Source organism: Melitaea cinxia, chromosome 7 (assembly GCF_905220565.1).
Source record: "Melitaea cinxia chromosome 7, ilMelCinx1.1, whole genome shotgun sequence".
In the NCBI taxonomy this organism is placed as follows: Eukaryota; Metazoa; Arthropoda; class Insecta; order Lepidoptera; family Nymphalidae; genus Melitaea; species Melitaea cinxia.
The window spans coordinates 5,000,169-5,028,123 of NC_059400.1; the positions used below are offsets into that span (position 1 = coordinate 5,000,169).

The window sequence follows — 27,955 nt, forward strand, 5'->3', positions numbered from 1 at the left end:
CGGTGTGACAAAGCCAACCCTGCGGTCACCAACCCGCCTGCCCAGCGTGGTGACTTTATGCAACACACATGAGTTCACGCCATTTTTGGCGCGAATTTGTGGAGGCCTTCCAACAGTGGACTGCGAAAGTGATGATGAAGTGATGAACCTTTTAATTTATAATTTACTCTATACTTAATTGATTAGCTAAAATTTATAGCGTTTGCTTGATTTTAATAACTAAAATTTTTGTGTTCACATGCTTATGAATAGAAATACTAAAACAAAGGTAGAAGTAAATAATTTAAAAACTTAAAGACTTGTAAATAAAAATTTTCAACATTTGTTTGTTTTTTCAAAAAATTGAAAGGTCATCATTGGGGTCCAAACCAAGAAGCTTATATTTTAAGCTTCTTGGGTTAAACCAAGGGTCAAACCATGGTCAAACCTGTTAACTTTCGAATATGTCAAATTTGGTCAAATTCATGTCAAATTCATCATTGATATTTGCATGGGATATTTGATATGATAACCATAACCAAAGGGTATAAGTATTACTATACTCTGTGCATGTTGATAATCCAAAACCAAAACTGTAGCGGCTTTCAAAACTTAATCAAACTTGGACCAAACTTTTAATTTTTAAACATGTTCTTTTATTTGATAATGATTTATTATTTTTGTAGAAAAGATGAATTATAGTGACTTCAACGTTTTTTTTTTTAATTAACTGTCAGTAGTAACGACATATGTAATAATATCATATATATATATAACCGAAAGTTTTGTACCTAATGAAAGTTAGAAAAATTACTTCACAGAAAATATGTTAGACGAACTTAAAAAACAACATGAAATTAGTTATTCAGAAACAAAATATGAAACAAGTAAATATTTTTACATAATATAATGTATTCCAATGCAAATAAATAATGACATTACTTCATGATTTCCTGTTATTACTTTTTATAACATTTACATTTTTATTAATTTCCAGCTCTAACAGACATAAAGCCTGAATTCTCAGTCCGAATAGTTGTTTGTGATTATTATCTAACAAGACCCATACCAGGGATAGACGTAATATACTCAGAATTTCGAGGTTCAGATATTAAGCAGGTAAAAAGGTTGGGTTATTATTGAAGTACAGTTATTTTAATATATATTATTCTTTAATTTTTATTCATTAATTCCCTTTGTTCAATGGCTTCAATAGTGTCTTGAAAGCATAAATGATTTTGCCCATGTCACATAGAATGGAGATTACTATTCTTTAATTATATATTGGGTGTATTTACAAATTGTATATGGTAAGTATAGATACATTAATTATTTTTATTAATTTGCAATATCTTTTCTTAATATTTTTACTTGTTATTTAGTAATTAAATATTTTTACAAAAATAAATAAATCATAATTTAATATCTTCTGATTTGCTCCCAATAGGTACCAATTTTAAGAGTATTTGGGCCAACATCTGAAGGATTGAAGGCATGTCTACATATACATGGAGTATTTCCTTATTTTTATATACCATGTCCTACATCAAATCCAGAACCACAGTTCTTATATCAAGTGAGCATCTTTTGCTTTATATTAACGAAAATGCCTCATTGCTGAGTAAAATCCCTTCTTGTCCAATAAGGTTTAACTTACTTTTACTTCATGACTCCATTGGTGATACTTAGTCTCAGAATTTGCTCTGAAACATACATTTCTATAAAGAAAGAAATATTTTTCTTCACCGACAAGCAAGAGATAAATTTTAAAGAGATATTTAGAATTTGTGAACTTATTGTGTGTCTAATTTAAAATTGTAACCATCTTTTTCTATATACCAGTCCATCTTTGTTGTAATGACTGTAATGTAAATGATGAGTTATAACCAACGTTTTACTCTGTTTATAATTTCTAGAATAAAACTAAAAACTGTAAAAGTTTATTTTGTTTAAAAATAATTGACGTAACTTTTCCTAGATTACTAAAAAAGTATCTTACTTAAATATTATTGGATATGTTGGTAAAAAAAACATATTTATCTTCTAGGTAGCCGCCAGCCTGGATAAAGCATTAAATATTGCATTAAAACAAGCAACATCAACTAATCAACATGTGTACAAAATAACACTTGTTAAGGGGTTGTAAGTTTAATTATGTATTTGCCATAATGTTTGTCTATTACACTCCATTTAGAATATAAGTCTATTTACTAAGTTAATTAAATAATAATAGGTTTTGGGACTGGTGTGTCCATGTAGGACAGAAGTCCCTAAAGCTAATAAAAGAATTAACAAAATATTAAAAATAATAGGTTTAATGAAGTAAACAATAGTGTGTCAATTGTAATTTATTGTAGGTAATTGGTTGTTACATTTATTTGAATGTGTATAAAGTACTAGCTTCTGCCCGTAACTTCGTCCGCTATATGGAAAATCACTTTGGGCTAACTGGGGAAGCTCTGAAAAACACCACCGTTTTTGAAACATTCTTTATTGGTGCTCCACTCCTATTGGTCTTAGCGTGATGTTATATAGGCTAAAAACTTTCTCAATAAATGGGCTATCTAACATATCACTGAAAGAATTTTTTAAATCGGACGAGTAGATCCTGAGATAAGCGTGTTCAAACAAATAAACAAACAAACTCTTCAGCTTTATAAAATTAGTATAGATTACTGGAAAGTATTTTATGCGAATAGTCTCAGTTTTATAATATATATTATTTATTTCAGACCATTTTATGGATTTCATGATAAAGAACATCTTTTTTTGAAGGTGTTCTTGTATAACCCAGGTCTTATTAAAAAAGCAGTGGAACTATGTAGTAATGGTGCCATTTTGGGCCAAGCATTACAACCTCATGAAGCCCATCTTAATTTTACACTACAATTTTTTATTGATTTCAATCTTTTTGGAATGAGTACTATTGATTTGCAAAGTGTCAAATTTCGTAAATCTGGTTTCTCACAGAATAGTGATGAACCAACCGGATTTTATGAATTAGGCCTGAAGCCAGAAAGTAGTTGTTATTATGAAGCAGACTGTGCTGCATCACATATTATAAATCGCCAACGCATTGGTAAAGGAGATGGTATTGAAAATCCAGGGCTTGAAGAAGTTTGGAATCAAGAAAAGCAAAGAAGGAAACAGCTCAATATGTCTATTTCATCTAAATCATTGTCACAAGGGAGGATAAACGATCAAGAAACAGATACCCATAATAAATTTGAGCAAGTAATGCATAATAAAATTACAAATTTAGTTGATAAGCCTATAGAAATTAAGAATGAAGTAAATGCAGAATTAATCAATTATCCTGCTGAAACACCAGAAAATTCACAGTTTCTTAATGCTACTGATATAAGCCATCATATAGAGGAGAGTGTTTCAAATTTTAAGAGTAATTCGACTTTCAGAAGAACATCAGTAAATTTAGATTATTTTGATACTACACTAGTTGATGAAGATATAGCATTAAATAGTAGTTTTTCCATTAGACACAGTCAGATATTATGTAAGTATTATTTGTATAGAGACAAATATTCTTATGAAATTATATACCAAAGATAAGAAGGAAAACTACAGTATAAATATACAATATCTAACTACTATAAGTAAAGCAAACTCTGTGTTTCTAATATTTTTCGGGTTATCTTACGAGATTTTTGAGAAGAAAAAAGGGTAAATAACATTATTCTGCTTTTTTTATACTAGAAGTGTTTTACAGTGGACAATGATGATTTAGAACTAGTGGATATGTTGCAAGATCTTGATGAGAAGCCTGTGGAAGATGATAGTGTTATGGGAACACCAGCTAACGTTGAAGAGGAATATGATTCTGATAATGCTGAATATTCCCAGATCTTCCACGATGATACCATACCTTTAAATCCTTCTGAAAGGTTAGACGTAATCACATTTTTTACTATAAAAAACTCTTTTCATTTGATACATTTAAATTTAAATATGTGCGTTTTTGTACAGCTATAAGGAAGATATTGAAGGATCCGAATCATGGCATGATTCATTTTGGGATGGGGCTAGTATACCACAGTTAGACGGGACTTGCGATGATGAACGTAAGTTATATATTTTTGTAAGCTTTCTTCTAGCATAGATTCACTAGATATGGTTAACTGGCGTTAAATTATCAAAATTTAGTTAAAATCCATTTTCATAGTTTTTGTAATATATTTAATTGTTGATTTTGTACATTTATTATATTCTATTATATTAATTATATTCTATTTTTCACCAATCTGGATGTTATTATATTTAGATTATGGTTTATTATTCTAAACACTTAACCATAATATGATAAATTGAATGAAAATTAATAGTTCCATTGACATAGATATTTATTAAATATTATCAATAATATACTAGTAATAATATTTTCCTTCAGATGTTAAAAAAGTACGAAAAAGGAAAATGAGATCGTTTAAACTAGGTTTGTCGAGACCAAAACATAAAAGAAAAGTAGAAATAAACACAAGTAAAGAAAAGGCAGAAATCAAAACAGATAATGATGTTGAAGAAATCAATGTTTCTAGAGAAACAATAGAAAATATTTCTACTTCACTTATTAAAAAAAGCATAAAAAGGGAATCTCAAACTTCTATGCATGAAAATAATGATAAAAATACCATAGTACAGTGTTCCCTTGATGAAGAATATATCGAAAATTTAGTTTCCAAATTTAGCGCAAAACACGCTACACACGCCGACGCAGCAACTTTATATGATATAAAAAAGCAGTTTGAACCAGTAGCAGGATCATCAACTGTCAAGATTTGCAGTCCTGAGCTAAATGATCTAAATTGCTCCGATATTACTCTTACCGAATCTTCATTTGAAGAAAATAAAAGGGGAATCGAAAGCTTTTACGATAAATCCATATTTTTCGATTTATCAGCCACGGAGAATGAGTCAGGTATAAATAACGATGAACAATCTCATCCTGATGAAAATGATATAAAAACAGAACATATAAGCATAAAAAATGAAATCACGTCAAAACTGTATTTAGAAGAACCGATGAGTAGTTTGGATAATATTACGCTTGTTCCTAAAATTAGAGCTCCCACTAAAAATTATATTATATCTACTTTAGAAAACTATAAAATACCTAAAATATTGAATCCTACTCCTTATTTTTCTGATCATAAAGATGTCGGTGATAAGATTGAAATAGGTCAATTGGTATTAAAACTTAATAGTAAGCTAGCACAAGATCAAAAGCCGTTTGAAAAAGTGTTAGACATTACGACATTAGATGAATGGCGTCAATTGTTATTTTTACAAACAAACGAAATATCTGAAGAATCTTCGAAAGCTGACGTATTGAAAACATTATTAGCAAGTAATAGGCGATGTATATTAGAACCACTTAAACGTCCTCCACTAAGCAGTATTGTAAAACAATGGGTAGAAGGCAAAGACAGACCAAAAACAGAAAATATTACACATCAAGAAATAAATGTTGACGTTGATGAATTAGAAAATTCGCAAGCGATAGGCTTAAATGAAATAAACAGTAGCTTGAGCTTGGAAACAACTGAAAAAGTAAAATTTTCTTTATTCACTTATGTAAATATTAAATGACTATTGGTGAGTTTATTATATCGCTTATTTTTCAGGATAAAACTGACTTAAATAACACTCTACACATTACTATGCAACCAGATGGAGCGTTTCTTTGTTTTGGGAGTAGCAATTCTAACCAAGAAAGCACACTTAGTAATCCAACAGTAGAGGTAATAAATATATATTTACTATATTCACTTTTTTAAAGATGGGGAAATACTATTTACGCACTAGCCTCGCCGCCCGAGGGCGACAGGAGTGTGGAGTTCTCAGCCGAACGCCAGACTATCCATTAAAATCACCATCTGTTTTCCGCGGGCACCTTAGTGGGGACGCCTTGGGATCGCTTTCGCATTCTACCACGACGCCCCCGGTGTTGACCTTTCGGCCCCGTCGGAAGAGATGCTCAACCGTTCCAAGTCAATCCCAACCGTCTGCGCCACCGTCCTGAGGCCACGTGACCGTGAGGTCAAGCTCGTCCTCGGCCGCCGGGTCGCATCGAGCGGCCTCGCAGAAGCTGCAGGGAGCCCAGCACAACCCGGTCGGCATGATCTTTTGCACCTTACCTACCTTTTTTTCTCGCGGTCGAGCGAACCCACCCGCCCCGTTCTTCTATGACGCTCACGGGTCCACTTTGATAGAACCAGAGCGGTACTCGGAGCGCGACCCAACAGCCCTGGCACTCCAGTGCGCTTTCGCGCCTCCCTCCGAGCGCGACCCAAAGGCCGGTACTCTGATGCGCTTTCGCGCCCTCCCCTGGATTTGTTCCGTGGTCTAAGGACAACCTTTCCGCGGCGGTGTATACCGCGAGCGGCGTTCGCCTATCTGTCACCTGAGGCTCAGTAGGAGATCCATCAACTCCCTTGGGTTAACTATATTCACTTAAATAATAAATAGATAAATATTAATAATAACTATATATAAAAAAATATATTAAGAAAAAAAGAAAAAATCCCTTACTAATAACATAGGCCAAGTGTATATTGTAAGTAGAACATAAGTGTTCATATATGGTAACTAGGAAATAAGTGTACATATATGATAACTAGCAAATAAGTGTAAATATAGACATAGATAAGAAAAATAATAATATGTTCAGAAATTATAATTAAATGAATGATGAGTGATCAAAGAGTACTTGTAAGGGAAAAAAACCATCAGCGTCGGACCACGTCCTAGTTTTGCTAGGCAGTTACAGGACTGTCGATTAGTAGTTGTACTGAAAAATCGCCTGTGGTATGTAATGCATGCATGTTTAACAAAAGGCATGGGCATTTTGAGCCCGTGGATGATAATTAAAAAAAAAAAGAACAAACTATATTCACCTATCTCATATGTCTATGTCTAACTGCTTCTATTTTTTTTTCAGACTGATTTTCTAACTGTAATGTTGATAGAAGTTCTTACATCTGTTAGGGGAGATTTGAACCCTGATCCCGTTATTGATCCAATAGAAGCAATTTTTATGACAGTAAGGAACGACTGTCCCGAAAATCACACATTACAGCAAAGTATTACAGAGATATTTGTAACTCAAGAAGCGAAAGAACCCAAATTCTTAGACAGATGCGTATTTAACTCCCGTATAAATTATGTCAATAACGAGAGTGAGCTGTTAGAGAAACTTATAGAAAGCATTAAAATTCACGATCCAGACATTTTGTGTGGATATGAAATAGAGATGAACTCTTGGGGTTATGTCATTGAGAGAGCGCAAGTGGTAGGTCTCGAAATTATTAAAGAAATATCTAGAATTACGGAAAAGAATCGACAGAAGCGTTACAGAAGCGATGAGAATGAATTAGAAGGGAGAGTTATTGGGAGAATAACGTTTGATGTTTGGCGTTTGCTTCGGCATGAACTTGCATTATCAAGCTATAGTTTTGAGAATTGTATGTACACTGTATTGAATGAAAGAGTACCAAAGTACAGTTATACCCAATTAGCCGAATGGTGGAATGATGAATCTAGGATCTTGCGGTGGATTCCTGTGGAATATTACTTGACAAAGTTAAACGGAACAGTAAGGATGATGAATAAGCTTGACATGATTAGTAAGAACAATTTGTATTGTCTTTAATATACTTTGGAACTAATTATGTCACCTATTTGTAAACATTCAATTGGAAACCCTTAATTTGTAATAACATTAGCTAGACGATTTACAATTTTACAGTTGTATTTTTACTAACGATTTTCAAAAATATAATGGTTACACGTATACTTAACCAACAATAATTAATCTTTCTTTTCTCTCTTTCGCTTTTTGATATATTATCTTCCGCGAAATTCAAATCAAACTCTTAGTTTCTAATATAAAACTCTTTTCGTTTGTAAAGATCGCACCTCAGAGCTGGCTCGACTGTTTGGGTTACAATGGTGGGAAGTTCTGTCGAGGGGATCACAGTTCAGAGTGGAGTCGCTGATGCTCCGCGCCGCGCGGCCTCTCAACCTTGTAGCGTTATCACCAACTGTCAAACAACGGGCAGGGATGCGGGCGCCGGAATGTCTACCTCTTATATTTGAACCAGGTAAAATTTACATTTGGATTAATGAGTTTTAGGCCCTATTGGAAAAGTACCTGAACCGTAGAGATTCTTAGAGAAGATTACTGCCAAATAGAACTACTCTCAAGTAGCATTGGTTTCTTGTAGTAAATTGTAGAGCTCCTAGGAAGGATACGATCTGCAACACATTTGTGTGTCGGGTAGACGATATGCTTTTTTTATAACACAACATATAAAAAAGCCATTAGTTGTGCCTTAAGTTCAAGAATTTAAAATTTAGTTTATTTATATTGTTCCAGAATCTCGCTTTTACAATGATCCAGTTATTGTACTGGATTTTCAAAGTCTCTATCCGTCAATGATGATAGCTTATAATTATTGTTTTTCAACATGCATCGGCAGAGTTCAGAATATAAATGGGTAATAAAATATTCATAAGAAGTTAATAATTAATAAAATATCCGATTATAATGTAAATCCTTTAGGAATTTCACTACCTTTAAAAACGAAGTTTTTCGTTACTTTTAAATATCAATTTTTGGGTATAGTGATGCACCATATGAATTTGGTGCATGGCGGCTAAGAATATCCCAGTCTAAACTAGAAGCTTTAGTGAAAAACGGTTTCGTTCACTGGTCACCAGTGGGTGTGGGGTTCGTGAAATCTTCAGTCCGGCGCGGAGTCCTACCGGCCTTGTTACGACGAATACTCGCTGCCAGACAAGCTGTTAAAGCTGGCATGAAGTTACAGACTGATGAGAATGTTAAGAAGGCTATGCATTCACGACAATTAGGTAAGTTTTTTGCTTTTATTGGAATAATTCGATTTTAGTCCTTGACTAGATAGGTCAAAAATCGGAAATTGTGTCATCATGTCAATGAAATAAATTTGGTTTTTTCTAATAAAACGTCTAAAGTGGTGTAAACTTGTAAAAGAAGAGCTCCTCGACTTCGTACAAAAGGATTATGTATAGATATATGTTTTTAAAATATTACAAATATGTGTAAATCTCAAGTTGCATATCAAATTGCTAGACACGACCGACCCATTCTAAGAATAATTTAAATTTTAAATCCAGTTTTTAATTTTTCATAAATTCATCATAATGCTTAAAATGTTAATAATATTATTATTTATGTAATGATTACAGGATTAAAATTAATAGCTAATGTAACATATGGATACACCGCGGCCAACTTTAGTGGTCGCATGCCGTGTGTGGAAGTTGGAGACAGTGTCGTTTCTAAAGGCAGGGAAACTCTGGAACGAGCTATCAAACTTGTAAATAACAGTAAATGGAATGCTAAGGTATTTTTTTTATTCGACTAAGTTTGAAAACTAGCATATGACTCACATGATAGTAGGCGGTTACCGTAGTTAGTCTATAGACGCCTGCAACTTTTTACAGAGCTCGATATCCCGACATTATCTCAAGCTCCGTTTTTTGTTTTAATTTTCATATTGCGGAGCTCGAGGTAATGTCGAAATATCATCGTCATCATCACATCAGCCTATCGCAGTCCACTACTGGATATAGGCCTCCACAAGTTTGAGCCATAAATGGCGCGAACTCATGTGTTTTGCCTATAGTCACCACGCTGGGCAGGCGGGTTTGTGACCGCAGGGCTGGCTTTGTCGCATCGAAGACGCTGCTGCCTGTCTTCGGCCTGTGTATTTCAAAGCCAGTAGTTGGACGGTTATCCCGCCATCGTTTGGCTTTTTAAGTTACAAGGTGATAGTGGAACTGTGTTATCCCTTAGTCGCCTCTAACGACACCCACGGGAAGTGGGGGGGTGGGGCTATATTTTTGAATGCCGTAAATACATGGCACAGTCGAAATATCGAGTTCTGCAAAATGAAAATAAAAAACATGGTAAATAAAAATAACCATGTTAATATAAAATCTAGTCTTATACTATCATACAAAGTACTAATAAGTGCTAGATTCAGTACAACTACGCAAATAAACCGATTTACCAATAATTTCTCGGAGCCTTACATCTACATGTTTCGAGCTAAATCCTGACTAATGATACTGTGATTTCTTCTAAAATCAATCAAAACCAATATAACAAACAATATAGACAAAGAATATTGTTCGTAGGTTGTGTATGGTGATACTGATTCCATGTTCGTGCTGGTCCCGGGCGGGACCCGCGCGGAGGCCTTCGAGATAGGAAGGCAGATAGCTGACGCGGTCACAGCTGATAATCCATCGCCTGTTGTGTTGAAATTGGAAAAGGTATGAGAAAATTTATTTTAAGAAAATCAAGAAAATAGGGTAAATGACAGGTAAATGGTATGAATGGATGTAAAATATGCAATGATTTGTGACCAGAAGGATTTGACGTATTTAGTTAAGTCTTGACGAAAACGTAAGTTTTATCCTCAAACATATTAATCAATCGATCAATTCATTGTGTAATATCCCACTGGCCTCCATCGCCATGTCATCCATAGGCCTCTTTCTCTATTTAGTAGAAAGAATTCATAGACATATAAAATTTTTTATTTAATTGTAGCTACCATTTAACTGTTTTTTTTTTTTTTTAATATATAACTAGTTCGGCAAATAAGGGCACGGCTCACCTGGTAAGCAATTACCGTAGTTTAAGTTATATAGACATCTGTAACACCAGAAGCATCGCAAGCGCGTTGCCGACCCTGTCTCCAATCTCCTCCAGGAACTCTGGTCACCTTACTCACCAACAAAGAAAGCAGTGATACTTAGCTGTGATCTTCAGTAAGGCCGAGGTACTAACCCAGTCGGGCTGCTCCATGTTTTAAGCAGAAAATTTTCCTACCTCATTTAAAAATTGTAAAATTATTAAAACAAAATTTTTATTGTATGAAATTTGTAAATCTTAAAAGTCTTTTTTCAGGTTTACCAACCTTGTATATTACAAACAAAGAAACGATATGTTGGCTATATGTATGAGAGTCCAGATCAAGAGAAACCAGTGTATGAAGCTAAAGGAATTGAGACCGTGCGTAGGGATGGATGTCCAGCTGGGGTTAAGGTGTGTATTATTTTACCAACTTGCACTTACTAATGATCGCACAGTGATTAAAATTCGACCATAATTAATATACTGTTGTCAAAGACTATACTTCTACAATAATAAACAAAAGAGTATATATGTATGGGTGTGTCAAATACATGGTAGTGTGTGTGTCGGATTCGGCCCAGACATCAGAAGGAAAACTCAGATAAGGTATTATACAAATTTATTGCAGTCGAACAATCGGTTATCTTAAATCTAGAAATACAGAAATGAAATATAATAAATTAAACAATTACAAAATATGACAGTGAGGGCGGTCACATAGGGCTGTACTGACTGTCAGAGACAGGGTTCCACGCACCCACCGCAATAAGGACAGTACTAATTATACAACGTTCCAACGTCCAATAACTGTGCAGTACTGACTGTCGAGAGACAGTGGTCCGTGCACCAAGACGCATCCGTTTGAAATGCGTGTCGACTCAAAAGCGCGGCTCCTTATAAAGGCGATCGCTTGGCGGGGAGAACCGTTACAATATTGTACTGTCGATAATGATGCGTCCGGTGCACGTTCCACTAGCGCCATCTAGCCGCCGTCTCTCAAAACTGTTAAACAAGGTGGTTGCCGTCACGGCCATTCTGATAAATCAGTCGTCCTCGAGTGTATTCATTAATCTAAAAAGATAAGAACTCATTAATTTCCATCGTCATCATCATTACATATCAATATGGCAAGTATGACTGGTCTAGGTTTACAATAGGAAAACCCCTACAGTTCAAACATGCTGGTCTAAATCGTCACCCACTAGAGCAGGTGAGATTCCTGCAGCGCATCACTGATCATCGCCATAGCAAGTTAACAGGCTGGTCTAAATCGTCACCCACTAAAGCAGGTGAGATTCCTTCAGCGCATCACAGATCATTACCATAGCAAATTAAATAGGCTGGTCTAAATCGTCACCCACTGAAGCAGGTGAGATTCCTTCAGCGCATCACAGATCATCTCCCACAATAGCAGAAGAGACTATTTTAATTGATCACTCTAAAGATTCTATTACAGCTTCGGAATTATCTACACTTAACGTTCTAGAGCTAAGATATAAAGTTTCCTCAGAATCATTTGCGCTTAAGGTACGAGAGCTTACAGAAAGTGTTTCCTCTGAATCATCCGCAGTCAATGTTCGAGAGCTTACAGTAAGGGTTTCTTCAGAATCTGAGGTAACATTACTATTGCTTACAGACACAACAGGTATGTTGAACTCATTATCTGCCGTCACGGTTCGTTCATCATCATCATCACTATAATTATCGTAAATTTGTAAATAACCTTCTTGCCCTTTAGGTACTTCCCTTAAATTTTCATGGGCAACTTTATAAATTCTGTTAGAACCGTTTATATGTCTAAGTTCATAACGGTCATTATCTAATACAGTGATTATTTTATAAGGTCCCTTAAATTTATTGTCCAACTTAGTTTGATGTCTTTCTTCGCATTTTACAAAAACAAATTGACCTACTGCAAAAGGTTGAATCCGAGCTTTTCTTTTATTAAATCGTATAGTGTCAGCATTAGCCACTTTTTGAATATTTTCTGATGCAGATGAACGAGCCGTTTCAACATTAATTACAGTGGGTTCAGAAGAACTAGGAGCTATCTTAGCTAGATTAAGTGAGGAACCTTGAATGCCAAACATCAGTTCTATAGGCGTAAAACCTGTGGTCCTGGAACGTGTACTATTAAGAGCAAGCTGAATCTCTCCTAGTTCATCCTTCCAAGCTTTATTAGTATTACATTCGACAATAGTAAAAATGTTCTTTAAAGTTTGCATGACCCTCTCAACCTGCCCGTTGGCTCTACTAGAACCAGTTGCTATTAAATGGAGCTCTATTCTATTATCGTTACAAAAGTTTTTAAACTCGTTGCAGTCATAACAACGTCCTCTATCTGCGATAATGCGCTTCGGAGCACCAAATAAGTTTACAGCATTTTTAATTGCTCTTACAGCGTATGAAGAACTTAAGGCCGGAGTATATTCAAGTAATACAAACTTTGTAGAGGCGTCTATTAAAACTGAGCAATATTCTTTTCTATCACTTTTTCCTGAAAGTTTTCCTGTTAGATCTAAATGAATTGTATGCCAAGGGACTGGATGTTTGGGGATTGGATGCAACTGCATTTGCTGTGCACCTGAAGGGCCTTTAGAAGTTTTACATACGACACAGCTATTAATAAACTTTTTTACAAATTTAGCCATATCAGGAAACCAATAAAATTCGTAAAGTTTGTCTAAAGTCTTGTCAAAACCTAAATGTTTTATTTCATTATGGACATGACTAATGAGGGACCAAACCAAAGAACGGGGCACAATAGGAAGCCAACTAGAAACTCCTCTACGTTCTATCTTTCTATACAGTATTCCTTGTCTTATATCATACGTATGCAATATCTCTTCAGGTAGTTGATTATTACGGACTTTTGATATTATTTCAGAAAGTTCCAAATCGCGTTCTTGTTCTACAATTAACCAACCTTTATTTAACTCAAGAAAATTTACCTTACGGGGTTCAGAATAATTAGTGTTTGCTAGATTTCGAGACAAGTAATCTGCATGGGCCATCTTGCGACCTTCTTTGTACACGATATCAAAATCGTAAGCCTGCAATATAGCCCACCAACGGTGAACCCTTGGAGTTAAATCACGCTTTGAGTGAGAAGCTTTAAGGGAGTTACAATCAGTGAATACAGTGAATTTTCGTCCATGTAAGTAATGACGAAAATGTTCGATTGCTTTTACTACTGCAAGGGTCTCTAACTCATAAGAGTGATAACGTGTCTCTGCATCTATGGCCTTCCTACTATAATAGGCTACTACATGAGGGGCATCATTATATTTTTGGATAAGAATTGCCCCATATCCCTCACTACTTGCATCGGTATGGAGTTCAATGGGCAGAGCAGGGTCAAAAACTTTTAAAACCGGTTCGGACGTTAAAATGTGGATAATTTTTTTGTGTATTTGGTCATGCTCTGGGGTCCACTTAACATTACCTTTTCCTTTGGTTAGGGGATACAAGGGCCGAATTATTTGGGAAAAGTTAGGAATAAACTGCCTAAAATACGTTGCCAGCCCTATGAGCTGCCTAACTTGAGTAACAGTTTTTGGAGTGGGGACATTAACTAAGGCTTGAATTTTTTTTGGATTCGGTCTAATTTCCCCAGCTGAAACTATATACCCAAGGTATTCGGTTTGAACTTTTAGAAATGAACACTTCTTTAAATTAAATGAGAACCCTGCATTGGACAGCGTTTTAAGTAATTTGTCTAAGCGGTTAAGCCCCTCATCAATATCCTTTGAAATTGAAAGTACATCATCCATAAAAACTAAAATCTTTTCATCATTCATGGGCTTTAAGGCAGTATTAATAGCCTTTTGAAAAATGGAAGGGGCATTGCGTAATCCAAAGGGCATAGCCAAATATTCAAACTGCCCTTTTGGGGTTACAAATGCAGTTTTTTCTATGGACTTTTCATGTACAAGTAGTTGGTGAAAACCAGATGCCATATCAATACTACTGAAATAATGAGCGCCATTAAGCTTGTCGATTTGTTCACTAATCAGAGGCAAAGGGTAATGAATTGGTTGAGTATTATTATTCAATTCCCTATAGTCAACACACATGCGTGTTCCACCGTTCTTTTTATCTACAAGAATGATAGGGCTCGCAAATGGGGATGAACTTTCTCTAATAATCTTCGCCGCCAACAATTGCTCAATTGTCTCATCAACTACCTTAGACTCCTGAGGGGATAACCTATATGGTCTCCTATGTACTACTTTATGGGGATCTATCAAATCAATTTTCAACTGCCCGGTTTTAATTCTAGTTGTGGGAAAATTTTCAATAAAATTATCAGCATATTGCGTTAATATGTCAAAAAGTTTTACTCTATCAGATCCCGTCAGGTCGGTATTAATTGAATCAATGTCAAATATGGGTTTGGTTTTGGTACACACATTAGACTCCCTACATCGCTTAAATATTAAGCCGGTCTCGGAAATTTCAACTAAAATATCACGCTCAAGTATATCTCTACCTAATAAAATAGCGTCTCGTAGGCAATCATCCGGGACTACATGAAGAGTGACGCGAATCTCGACGCTCTGAATATTTATGTCACAAACGATTTGCTCTGTGCTACTAATGATACTCTTTCCAATACCAGTCATGTTGATAAGGTCATGCAATCTTTCACCGATAACAAGGTGTGAAAAGCTTGTCTTAATTAAACTACACTCAGAACCGGAATCGAAAATGAAAGGAAATTTCATACCACTACAGTCCATAATACCTCGAACAATCTTCGAGCACGCGTTGACTTCTTTGCTTCCAGTAGCGACTTGTTCCTTCTTCGTATTGTCAATCCTTTTTGGGCAGGTGGAGACGACGTGGCCTGGCTCCCCGCAGACGTAGCAGGTAGGGTGTGGCTTCTGGTTGACACGTTTATCTTGTGGTTTGTTTCTGTCACGCCAATCAGCTCCACGATGCCCAATCCTGCCACATATGTTGCAGCTGCCTCGAAAGCTGAACGTGGCGCGAGGGCGTTTGACATCAGGGTCATTTAACTCTGACAATTCGGACTTTCTTTTCAAGGAAATACCCCGTAGTACTCGAAATAGGTGGGATTTATCATTTACAACGGTCGAGTTCAGTTCACGACGTATTTGAACATCGCACTGAGATAATACGGAAATGGCAAAGCGCGTCACAACCTTTTCAGATAAACTTGCATCCGGGATGTTTTCAATTAATTGCCAAAGTCGTAAACATGCTTGAGCGGGAGTCTCATTAGTGTTAATTTGAAATTTAAGGATACTGTCAAAGTGATCCTGAATCAGCATAGGACGAGAGAACTGAGCTTTTAAAGTCTCCTGTATATCTTCCTATTTATATTGACTGGAAGGTATTTTGGTCAATAACGTGGCTGCACGGCCTCGTAGACAATGGGTTAGCGTCATGATTAAATCTACGCCTTTCAAATTTTTGCTACTAATTATGGCGTCTGACAGGCGACACCATCCCTCTATGTCAGAATTCGGGTCATCAGGATCAAACGGCACCAATACCGTGACAGGATGTGGTGGTGCATTGGAACGGGGTAGTAAAGCATCAGTTAATTTTGAAAGAAATGCTTCTAAACTATTTGAGGGTAGCGGAATATTTTCTTGCATATTTTGTGACGAGGTGTCAGACGTGGGCGGAAAATTCAATCCCACTTCTGATGTCGGATTCGGCCCAGACATCAGAAGGAAAACTCAGATAAGGTATTATACAAATTTATTGCAGTCGAACAATCGGTTATCTTAAATCTAGAAATACAGAAATGAAATATAATAAATTAAACAATTACAAAATATGACAGTGAGGGCGGTCACATAGGGCTGTACTGACTGTCAGAGACAGGGTTCCACGCACCCACCGCAATAAGGACAGTACTAATTATACAACGTTCCAACGTCCAATAACTGTGCAGTACTGACTGTCGAGAGATAGTGGTCCGTGCACCAAGACGCATCCGTTTGAAATGCGTGTCGACTCAAAAGCGCGGCTCCTTATAAAGGCGATCGCTTGGCGGGGAGAACCGTTACAGTATTGTACTGTCGATAATGATGCGTCCGGTGCACGTTCCACTAGCGCCATCTAGCCGCCGTCTCTCAAAACTGTTAAACAAGGTGGCTGCCGTCATGTGTAATTTTTTATTATTATTGATTTAATGTATTTTTATGCATAAATAAAAAAAATTGCATTCTGTATTCCTTCCCTATATAAACTATAAGTGTGCGAAATTTCATACTTCTCCGTCCGCGCAATTTTCGTAAAAAGGGGTACAAAGTTTATGCTTCACGTATTAATATATAGAAGATATCAAGGTCTTGTTATACATATTAACTATTAACAATAACATCATTATTTCGTAGACTAGAGATGTAAGCGATAGTGTGGCTCTTTGATCTTTTAAGTTATGTTGTATGTGAAACCTTTTAGCTATTATTCATCAATTAAATGTTTTTTGTTTCTATCGGCTTTGAATTTTGGTTCATAAGATTTATGTCACATATGTAAGCTTAAAAATAAAATATTTTCTTATCAGACTGATTGCTGTATTTTTAAAAACCAAAAAAAAAAAAACAACGCAATTAATCAGATTATTTAATCAACAGCTCCTACAAAGGTCGCTCTGCGAATTATTCGACACGGGCGATATGTCTCGAGTGAAAAAGCTCGTTTGCGGAGTGTTGTCGAAGCTAACGGATGGCACGCTTTCGCCGCAAGAGCTTTTCTTCACGCGCGAGTACCACGGACCGAACGGATATCGGCCCGGTGCGGCCGCTCCGCCGAACGAGATCGCTAAGTGAGTTGATTCTCTACACGTATTAAAAATGTTTTTATTTTATTTTATACGACTGGGGTCGAAAATCAAGCGTGCGATCCACCTAACGCTAAGCGGTTATTGTAACCTGTAGACGCCTTCAACACCAGAAGCATCGCAAGCACGTTCCCGATCCAACCCTCGAACCTCCCCATGAGTTCTGGCCATCTTACTTACTACAAAAACGTGACACTTGAGAGCAGTATTATTTAGCTGTAATCTTCTGTAAGGTTGAGGTACTTCCCCAGGCGGCTTCAGATTTTGAGCAAGATATATCATGCTATACCCTACTTCAAAAATAAATAAATTCACATTGTAAGGCAAACTTTTTTATCAATTTTCTTCATACTGGTCGTCCATCCTATACATACGGTTTAATTATTTTATTTGTATCCTTTTGACACATTGAACACGATCATAATATGCAACCAGCTGTCAGACGAAATCATTAAAATGTAATGGTATATTTCGTAGTACTCGTAACAAAATGCTAATTCCTATTACGATCGCAAGACTATTTGCGAAAGAGGCTGATTTATTAATGGACTTCAAACAAGGAGGAGGATCTCAATACTGAGTGTGCCGATTTTGTTCCTTCTCCTATTAATTGAAGGCTGATGCTTGTCATGTGGACCTATTTAAATTTGATCGAGATCCGACGAGTTATTTTAAGTTTTTATTTTTTTTAATTTTTTTATATCACTAATTCGGCAAACAAGCGTACGGCTCACCTGATGGTAAGACATTACCGTAGCTTATAGACGCCTGCAACACCAGAAGCATCGCAAGCGCGTTGCCGACCCAATCCCCCCAAGAGCTCTGGTCACCTTACTTATCAACAGGAACACAATACTGCTTGAAAGCAGTATTATTTAGCTGTGATCTTCTGTAAGGTCGAGGTACTTCCCCAGTCGAGCTGCTCCATATTTTGAGCAAGAAGTGTTATGTGTTTATTAATTAAACATCCTTAGTGTCTTCAACATATTTATTAGTTTAATTAAACTTACATTACAAGCTTAATCAGACAGTGGGTGCTCTCTCATATGGTATGTCATACCATAAACTATAAACTGTCAACAATATTCAACCATCGACTAGCAGGTATATAAGACTACGTTTGGTAGAGTTGATTAATTATATTACACCAACGTGCACGTTCATGCACTTATAACCCAACGCATTTGTAATCTTTAACTGAGGTAGGGCACGGCAGGAAATTTCCTGCTCAAAATATAAAGCAGCCCGACTGGAGTAGTACCACGACCTTACAGAAGATCACAGCATAATAATGTGTTCAAGCAGTGTTGTGTACGTTGGTGAGTGAGGTGACCGGAGATCTTGGGGAGGATTGGGGAATTGGGGAGAATTGGGATAGGGGGTCGGCAATGCGCTTGCGATGTTTCTGGTGTTGCAGACGTGTATATGCTACGGTAATCGCTTACCATCAGGCGAGCCGTGCGCTTGCTAGCCCCCTTACCCCCACTCAACCCCTGCTGCCGGCCCGGCAGGCGGCTGGCGGCGCGCGACCGGCGCGCGGCGCCGCGGCCCGGCGAGCGCGTGCCGTGGGCGGTGCTGGCGGGCGCGCCGCACGCGCCGCTCGTGCGCCTGGCGCGCGCGCCCGCGGAGATACTGAAGGCGCCCGCGCCGCCGCACGTGCCCTACTACGCGACGCGAGTCTTGTTACCGCCCCTCCAGCGCTGCCTGTCGCTGCTGGGCGTCGACGTCTTCAAATGGTACGGTGCGAGCTTGCTATCTATCTATTCCAATTGCATTCAGCCTGTACCATACCACTGCTGGGCATAGGCCTCTTTCGCTATCTAGGGAGAAGGATGGGAGCTTAATCCACCACGCTGCTCCACTGCGAGTTAGCGGATATGTTCCCAACGGTGAGTAACGATCGCTATCAGGTATTTATGATAACGACTAGGAATATTTGTATAAACATAAATATCCATCCCGAGCGGAAATCGAACTCGCAAACCATCGGTGTTTTAGCGATTACTCGTACCACTACACTAGAGCGGTTGTTGTATCCATCACTTCAGCCTGTTGTAGTCCACTGCTGGACATAGGCCTCCACAAGTTCGCACCAAAAATGGCGTGAAATCATGTGTGTTGCCCATAGTTACTACGCTGGCCATTCGGGTTGGTGACCGCAGGGCTGGCTTTGCCACACCGAAGACGCTGCTGCCCGTCTTCGGTCTGTGTATTTCAAAGCCAGCAGTTGGATGGTTATCCCGCCATCAGTCGGCTTTTTAATTTCCAAGGTAGTAGTGGAACTATGTTATCCCTTAGTCGTCAAGAATTTGACGAGGCCGAAAGTTGCGGCCGATACAAAACTAGATATTTAGGTCGGAACTGAAATTTCGCTCGTTACTTATGATACAGACGTGACTGTAACCAGGTGGCAGGAGGTGGGCTGGCACCGCGAGGCGCAGCTGCAGCGTGCGGGCGGCGCGGCGGGCATCGCGCGCTATATGCAGCGCGGGCGCTGCGCGGTGTGCGGCGCGCGCGGCGCTCGCTCGCTGTGCGTGCGCTGCGCCGCCCGCGCGCGCCCCTCCTCCGCCGCCGTTGCCGGCAAACTGGCGCGCGCCAGCGCCCACGCCCACTCGTGTGATCAGGTACGGGCTGTGTGCCAATTAAATCCTCCATTCCGATTTCGTCCTAAACCGAGGTGCGTTTTAGCTACGAGACATTCTTAGGACGAACGCCCATCTCTAACCCTCTTAAAGGGCTTCACCTTTTTCTTTCACGTTTGGATCTCAGTACCCGGCTTCCCTGCCCGTTGACGCTGTCAAAACCGATAGAGTCAACAGCACTAGTTGATATGAAAAAACGGAAAACAATGCCATACACTCAATACACGAGCACAAACTCCCAGACCCAGCCAGCCCTTAACAGCGATAAGCCAATGTTGTGACCATTGCGCTAATACGTCAAATAATAAAATATATTTAAAGTATACATATAACTACAATATAGTGCGGAGTTTCTTGATCGATTGATTCGATTCTTCTCTGCAGAATCTCAATTCCGAATTTGTTGCAGTTTCACTTTGAAATCGTTTTTAAATAATTAAAACTAATATAATTTTGATTGGTAAAATAACGATTAAAAAGTTCTTGAAGTCACAATTATATTATTTTTTTACCAGGCCCGTTTCTTCATCGCTTGCTGTCAAAGCTGTTTGACAAATTACGGTATCCAACAAATAAAATTTCATGATATAATATTATTTTTTAAGATAGCATTCCACTTTATTTACGGGATATTTGTATACTACCTGTACACTACCTGTACACTACCTGTGACTATATATTTATAGCCTATTTTACCTCTTGCTGTTAAAGTCTTATTGTAACTTATGTGTAACCGGCGAAACGGGCCCTAAATGTCGTCAATACTCATACTGAGATAGGGCACAGCAGGAAATTTCCTGCTCAAAATATGGAGCAGCCCGACTTGGGTAGTACCTCGATCTTACAGAAGATCACAGCTAAATAATAGGGTTTTCAAGCAGTATTGTGTTCCTGTTGGTGAGTAAGATGATTAGAGGTCCTGGGTGAATTGGAGATAGGGTCAGCAACGCGCTTGCAGTGCTTCTGGTGTTGCAGACGTGTATAAGCATGTTTGCCGACCTAATTATATATTTAAAAAACAAAACTTATTAATTTTTTTAGATATGCAGATCATGTTGTAATCATCACCTTCACTCAAAATGTGAGAACACAGAGTGTCCAGTATTGTGGCGACGGCTCGCAGCTCAACAGAAAATAGAACATATACGCGAAATTGTAACTAACTTACCGCCAACTTTTTTAAGAGAGAATTTTGATTTTTAACAACAGATGTATACATATAAAAGTAGAAAACTCTGTGTATATATATATGAAATTATGTGTAAATAAAATTGATATAAAAAACCAATCTAAATATTATTTTACACATTGCTAAATAATTAAAGTCCTACTAATAAACAATAATAAAGCCTTTTATCTACACTAATGTTGTAACATTCTACTTATGTTTCCAATACTTGGACTTATAATTACTACTGTTATAGCGCAGACAACAAAACACTCAATTTAAGCAATTTCACATGATGGTATAATATCCACATCGATATCGTAAAATCTCATTATAACATCGCGCGCATGCGCGCAGCTGCGCTCTCATTGGTTAGATTTTAATGGCGGCAAAATCACTGTGACAATACACGTACGCGTGAATTTAATTTAATAAATTAAAAGTTAAAAATGGATAGCGACGATGATATTTGTACGCCTCCGGATATTCTAGAATTGGCAACAAAATTAACTCACAATCTTTTGCCAGAAAAATCTAGAAAATTATATGAAAAAGAATATAATAACTTATTCCGACTCCGTCTACGAGCTCTACTGCTTGCCCCGCGACCGCTACAGCTGCTGGATCAATAATTAACATTAACTTTCAAAATTGTACCATCCAAAATTTGAACAATTATTATAAATAAACTATTGTCAGCTTAAGTAGTAATAGTAACATAATAAATACATTGAGCTCTGTCCTGCGCAACTTTGGTCCACAGACAGCCAGCTCTTCCTCTTCTTCCTCTTCCTCTTCTTCCTCCCCTTCCTCTTCTTTCTCTTCTTCCTCCTCTTCCTCCTCCTCCTCGTCCTCCTCTTCCTCTTCCTCCTCTTCCTCTTCCTCCTCTTCCTCTTCCTCTTCCTCCTGCTCTTCCTCTTTCTCCTCCTCTTCCTCTTCCTCTTCCTCTTCCTCCTCCTCTTCCTCTTCCTCCTCCTCTTCCTCTTCCTCCTCCTCTTCCTCTTCCTCCTCCTCTTCCTCCTCCTCCTCCTCTTCCTTCTCCTCCTCCTCTTCCTCCTCCTCCTCCTCTTCCTCCTCTTCCTCCTTTTCCTCCTCTTCCTCTTCTTTCTTTTTTGGAGGCCAGTTCAAATTGTGCAGAGGGATATTTTGTACTCTGAAATAGTTCAAGACGCCCGCTAAAAAAGTCGCGGGTAACAGCTAGTTTTTAACATCACAAGATTATAACTATGCACCGTGCATGGTTTGATCGCGTCTACCGTAATTGCTCTGTTTAAAGAGTCATGATGGTTTTTAACCGACTTTAAATAATTGGGTTTGCTTGCAAACAAAAACAAAAACCGACTTCAGTCGATCAAGCAGTCAATTAAAATCAAAAAGACTTAAAAAATGGAGGAATTTCTTAATTCGTCTAATTTTGATGTGTGTCGCGTATCATCTTGTAACTTTACCAGGTATCCTGCTTTTGATGATTCTTTTTTGCTTGCCATGTGGTCCTATTTAAATTTGAGCGAGATCTGACGAGTGCTTTTTGAGTTATACTTAATAATGAGTATTTAATTGATTATTTTTTTGGCTACCTACGTTGAATTACTTATCGATGTAAATTGAAGCCGGATTTTGTCGTTTGCTAACTAACACAATTATTATATAATTACTCAATAAATACATTCTGACAACCAGTCGCTCCTGAGATAAGTTTTCAGATAAATTAGTTCTTCAGATTCATAATAAGAATTCAGAGAGACCGTTAGTGATTTATTTGATATTAGAGTAGCTGTTAGTAGTCAGAAGACCTTGGTCTCGTCGTTTATGAACCGATTTTGACAATTCTTTTTTTTTTTGTTGGAAAGGAGATATCCTAGGGGTGGTAGGTACCATGATAAGGAAACCAGGATCTGATGAGGGAATTCTAGAGAAATCAAGGGGAACCCTCGAAAATTGTAGTGACGACTATAGTGAGTTTGTTATTTTTTTTCGTCAACTTACGTTGTATTACTCGTCTATGTAATTCAAGCCGGTTTTTTTGTTTGCGAGCAAACAAAAAACAGTTATTGTGTTAATTTATGAGTCCTATCAATATAAGTACTAGCTTAGTGTAAAACTTTGGTAGTACCTTGACCTTACAGAAGATCACAGCAAAATAATACTGTTTTCAAGCAGTATTGTGTTCCTGTTGGTGAGTAAGGTGACCAGAGTTCCTGGGGATTGGGTCGGCAACGCGCTTGCGATGCTTCTGGTGTTGCATATGTCTATAAGCTACGGTAATCGCTTACCATCAGGTGAGCCGTACGCTTGTTTGCCGACCTAGTGACATAAAAAAAAAAAAAAAATTATTGACAAATAAACTGATAAGCAAAGAATATATAAAGGTAATGTTCCAAATACAAACCATTTAAGATAACAACGGGAGAAAAAGCGCGGGAACTTTGAAGTGAAAAGGCGGTCTTTTTTTTTCAAAAATATTTTATTAATTTTATAATTCATTCACTGGAGTTTTTTATAAATAAATACTTATAAATTAATCAAGAGATGGGGAGAAGTAAGAAAAGGAAAAAGAAGGAGGAAGATAACGCTGAGGACGACTCGTTGAGCTCCGACTCCGAGTCCATAAAATCTGTTGAGCTAACAGACGCCGAAAGGTATGCCCCGTTTCGGGTAGCCGATTACGTGCGGCACTACCCTGAGAACGGGGGTAATTTTGACTATATTGTATTCCTGGAGAGTACAGAGGCTGACAAGCCAATCGGAACAAGAGACATGATGACACTCGCTAATAGCATAAAAAAATATAATAAAGGCGTGAAACAACTAAAACGCATTAATAAAAGTAAAGTTGGAGTTATCTTTGATAGACCTGCTTTTGCTAACGCGGTCTTAGGCAACAAAAAATATCTTGATGGGTACAAACTTAAAGCTTCCCTTCCGGCTGCCGCTACAGAGGTCACTGGGGTAATTTCTCATGTGCCTATAGAATTATCCAATAAAGAAATATATTCAGCTCTAACTAGCACGAAAAATATTATATCTATACGTAGATTTATGCGACGTGTAAGAGAAAATGGAGAAATAAAATTAATCCCCACAAAAACAATTTCTATAACCTTTTCCTGTCCCAATTTACCAGATAGTGTGGACCTCAACAGCTGGCGGTTCGAAGTACGGCAATACATCCCGCCAGTAAAGCAGTGTCTAAAGTGTTTAAGATATGGTCATATTGCAAAATTCTGTAAAAATTCACAAAGATGCAGCATTTGTGGCGAAGGTCACAATTTTAAAGATTGTCAGACTCCTTATACTGCAGCCAGTTGCTGTCACTGCTCTGGCAATCACATTGCCATATCCCCTGCATGCCCTGTTAAAAAAGAAAAAATCCAGCTTAACAGAGATAAATTTCAGAAAAAAAGCTTTGTTGATGTTTTAAACAGCTCTCACTTTCCATCATTAAACAAAACTGATCAGTTCTTATCTCTTTTAAATTCCGAAATAATACTCAAATCTATTACAGAAGCTTTAGTAAAACTTATAACACTAAACAAAAATAATGAAATACCTATCTCTTCCCAAAATATTAAAAATGTCCTGCAAGATACATTAAAAAAGGTTACTAATAAATAATTTGTACTTTATGGATACTTTAAATATTGTGCAATGGAATGCTCAGAGTATTCTACACAATCAACATATTTTTAATTATTTCCTTTTGGACAAAAATATTCACATTGCGTTAATTTGTGAGACTTGGTTAAAGCCTTGTCAAAAATTTAAGATACGTCATTACAATGTAATTCGTCTTGATTCAGGAAACACCCACAATGGCGTAGCCATATTAATACATAGCTCTATTTCTTATTCTAAAATTGATACTTTTTATGATGACTCCATTCAAAATGTTGTTGTTCGTATAAAATACTCTAGCAACAAAGAACTTACTATCATAAGCTTTTACAGTCCAACTAATTGCAATCCTGCTTTTTCTAAATCTAAACTAGACAGGTTAATTAAAAGTTTACCAGAACCAATCTTCCTAGCAGGAGATTTTAATGGCCTAAACTCAGCCTGGGGCTGTTCTACTTCTAATTGTCGAGGCAAAGACATTTTAGAGTCTATCAATAACAATAATTTGGTTATACTTAATGACGGAAGTATGACCACTGTTGGTTCGCACATATGGAGACAGAATGCTCTTGACTTAACCATAGTATCACCTTCATTGGCTCTAGAGTGTGACTGGTCAGTACATGACGATCCCTTAGGCAGCTACCACTTTCCTGTAATCACAAAAATTTTACTTAATAACAATCATTACAATGCCACTCCTATTCCCAATAGTAGCTCACTACCCTGCTTCCCTAACCTGAACAACGTTGATTGGAACATTTATAATTTAAATGTCCAACTATTGCTCACTGAATTTTCTCTTGATACACAAGACCCCCTTCATAACTACACAAAATTTACAGATATTTTACACTCAGCACTGTGGAAATCATCTTCTATTTCTAAGCACTCTTTGGTTAATACAGCTTTATCTTCATGCTCTCCTTCTAACTTAAATAAAAAAAAAAAACTTCTTCCTTGGTGGAATTTCAATTGCACCAAAGCCGTATTAAATAGCAAAAACGCTTATTTGACTTTTAAATCTGATCCCACTGAGGCTAATTACATTAATTTTAAAAGACTACAAGCCACCAAAAAATATATTATCAGAAATGAGAGAAGAAACAGTTGGATAAAACTTTGTGAACAATTTAACAGATCGACTCCTATATCAGTCATTTGGACGTATATGCGAAAATTTAACAAAAGCTATTCTCCACCTTCCCATAACAACTCTGACTATTCTTGGATCTTTGATTTTCTCAAAAAATATACTCCAGATACTGTAGAGCCAGCCTTTAATCTTAATTCTTTCTGCCATATTCTTCCTAATCAAAATTTTATTATAAAATCTTTTACCATTGTCGAATTAAATTCTGCTATTTCATCCAGAAAAGACTCTACACCTGGCCTTGACTACATTTCATATAAAATGCTTAAACACCTGTCTTCTCAATCTAAACTAATTTTATTAAATATCCTGAATCTTCTTTGGGAGCATAATCTTATTCCTATGGATTGGAAGGTTGATTGTTTAGTACCTATCTTAAAACCCAACAAGGACAAGTTTAACTTTGATTCATATAGACCTATAGCATTGACTTCTTGCATGGGAAAAATATTTGAACAACTTTTAAAACAAAGATTGGAACATTTCATAGAGTCTAATCATATTTTACCTTCTAATCAGTTTGGTTTTAGAAGAGGCAGGTCTTCAAGGGAGAGCATTGCTCACTTACATCTTGATATTTATAATGCTATACAATCAAAGCAAGCTCTCGCTGGAGTTTTCTTCGATGTAGTTGGAGCCTTTAATAATGTTAACCATCATATTCTATCCACGGAATTAGCTGCGATTGGTTTACCTGTAAAAGTTATACAATGGATTTTTAATTTTTTGCACAGTAGGAAGGTATTTGTTAAGTATAATAATAGACTTATTGGTCCAAGGCTTTCTCATAAAGGTACATGTCAAGGTAGCATTTTGAGTCCATTGATTTTCACACTTTATATACATAGATTAAACTTAATTCTAGGCTCTCATATATACAATTTACAGTTTGCTGATGATTTGGTAGTCTATTGTTCTAGTAATAATATAACTACCCTAAATCTTAAGTTAAACGAAGCTTTAGTTAAATTAAATTCTTATTTTAATTATCTTGCATTGGACATTAGCTTTGAAAAGTCTAAAGTCATAGTTTTTAATAAAGTAGGGTCTGAAAGAATTAAAATAAACTATAATAATATATCTCTTCTTATCACAAATGAAGTTAAATTTTTAGGTGTTATATTCATGAATAACTTATCATGGAACAAATATGTAGATCACATAGTTGATAGAGCTCTTAAGGCTCTTAATATTTTAAAGTCTCTTGCAAAAACATATTGGGGTTCTGATCCAAAAATCCTTCTTACCCTATATAAATCTCTTGTACGCAGTCATTTTGAATATGGATTTCTATGTTTTTCTGCTAATGACAAGTTGGTTAACAAATTAAATATTATTCAAAATCACAGCCTGAGACTTATCACTGGCGCCATGAAAACAACCCCAATTAATTCGTTACAGGTCGAGTGCAACATTTCCCCTTTACACCTTAGATTTAAATATTTGAAATACTGTTTTTTGCTAAAACTGTTTTCCATTAGTAATCATCCTCTAATTAAAAAGCTTAATTACTTACATAGTAAATATCCTGTAAATGCTCCATTAACTTCTAATAACCCATTTATTCTCTTCGAATATTCATTCATGTTAAATCTAAATAACCAACACAAAATACACAGTTCTAGCAATTGGATGTGTTACGAAAAGGAGTTTGACTGTCTTATTAATCAAATCGATATTATTATTGACCATAAGCTAAAAGAGCGCCAGGAAGTTTACAACCTCATAGCACAATACTCTGATAAGTTCAAACAAGTTTACACAGATGGATCAAAAAATGATATAAATGTTTCCATGGCCTATTATGTACCTCATCTGAAGTTTGGCCAAGGCGTCAGATTGAAAAAGGAGATATCAATATTTACAGCTGAAG

The 27,955-nt window shown here is 36.9% G+C and overlaps 1 protein-coding gene and 1 long non-coding RNA gene across 2 annotated transcripts; one reads left to right on the forward strand and one right to left on the reverse strand.

The window, feature by feature from the left end:
• The first annotated feature begins 805 nt into the window (after window positions 1–805).
• LOC123655118 (DNA polymerase zeta catalytic subunit) lies at window positions 806–21,401 on the forward strand. The gene is made up of 20 exons (XM_045590955.1): window positions 806–866; window positions 977–1,098; window positions 1,427–1,555; window positions 2,027–2,121; window positions 2,712–3,493; window positions 3,707–3,881; window positions 3,964–4,058; window positions 4,385–5,544; window positions 5,619–5,735; window positions 6,935–7,619; window positions 7,905–8,096; window positions 8,372–8,492; window positions 8,621–8,865; window positions 9,223–9,380; window positions 10,177–10,314; window positions 10,955–11,092; window positions 17,299–17,489; window positions 19,016–19,240; window positions 19,912–20,128; window positions 21,188–21,401. Exons 1-20 carry the CDS (start codon window positions 806–808, stop codon window positions 21,347–21,349), a joined length of 5,208 nt encoding a protein of 1,735 aa, XP_045446911.1. The 3' UTR covers window positions 21,350–21,401.
• LOC123655242 lies at window positions 11,284–15,599 on the reverse strand. Its single transcript, XR_006743355.1, has 2 exons — window positions 15,429–15,599; window positions 11,284–11,752 (listed from the first exon to the last, which is right to left on the reverse strand). It is a non-coding gene; the product is annotated as an uncharacterized LOC123655242 (long non-coding RNA).
• Window positions 21,402–27,955: the final 6,554 nt, after the last annotated feature.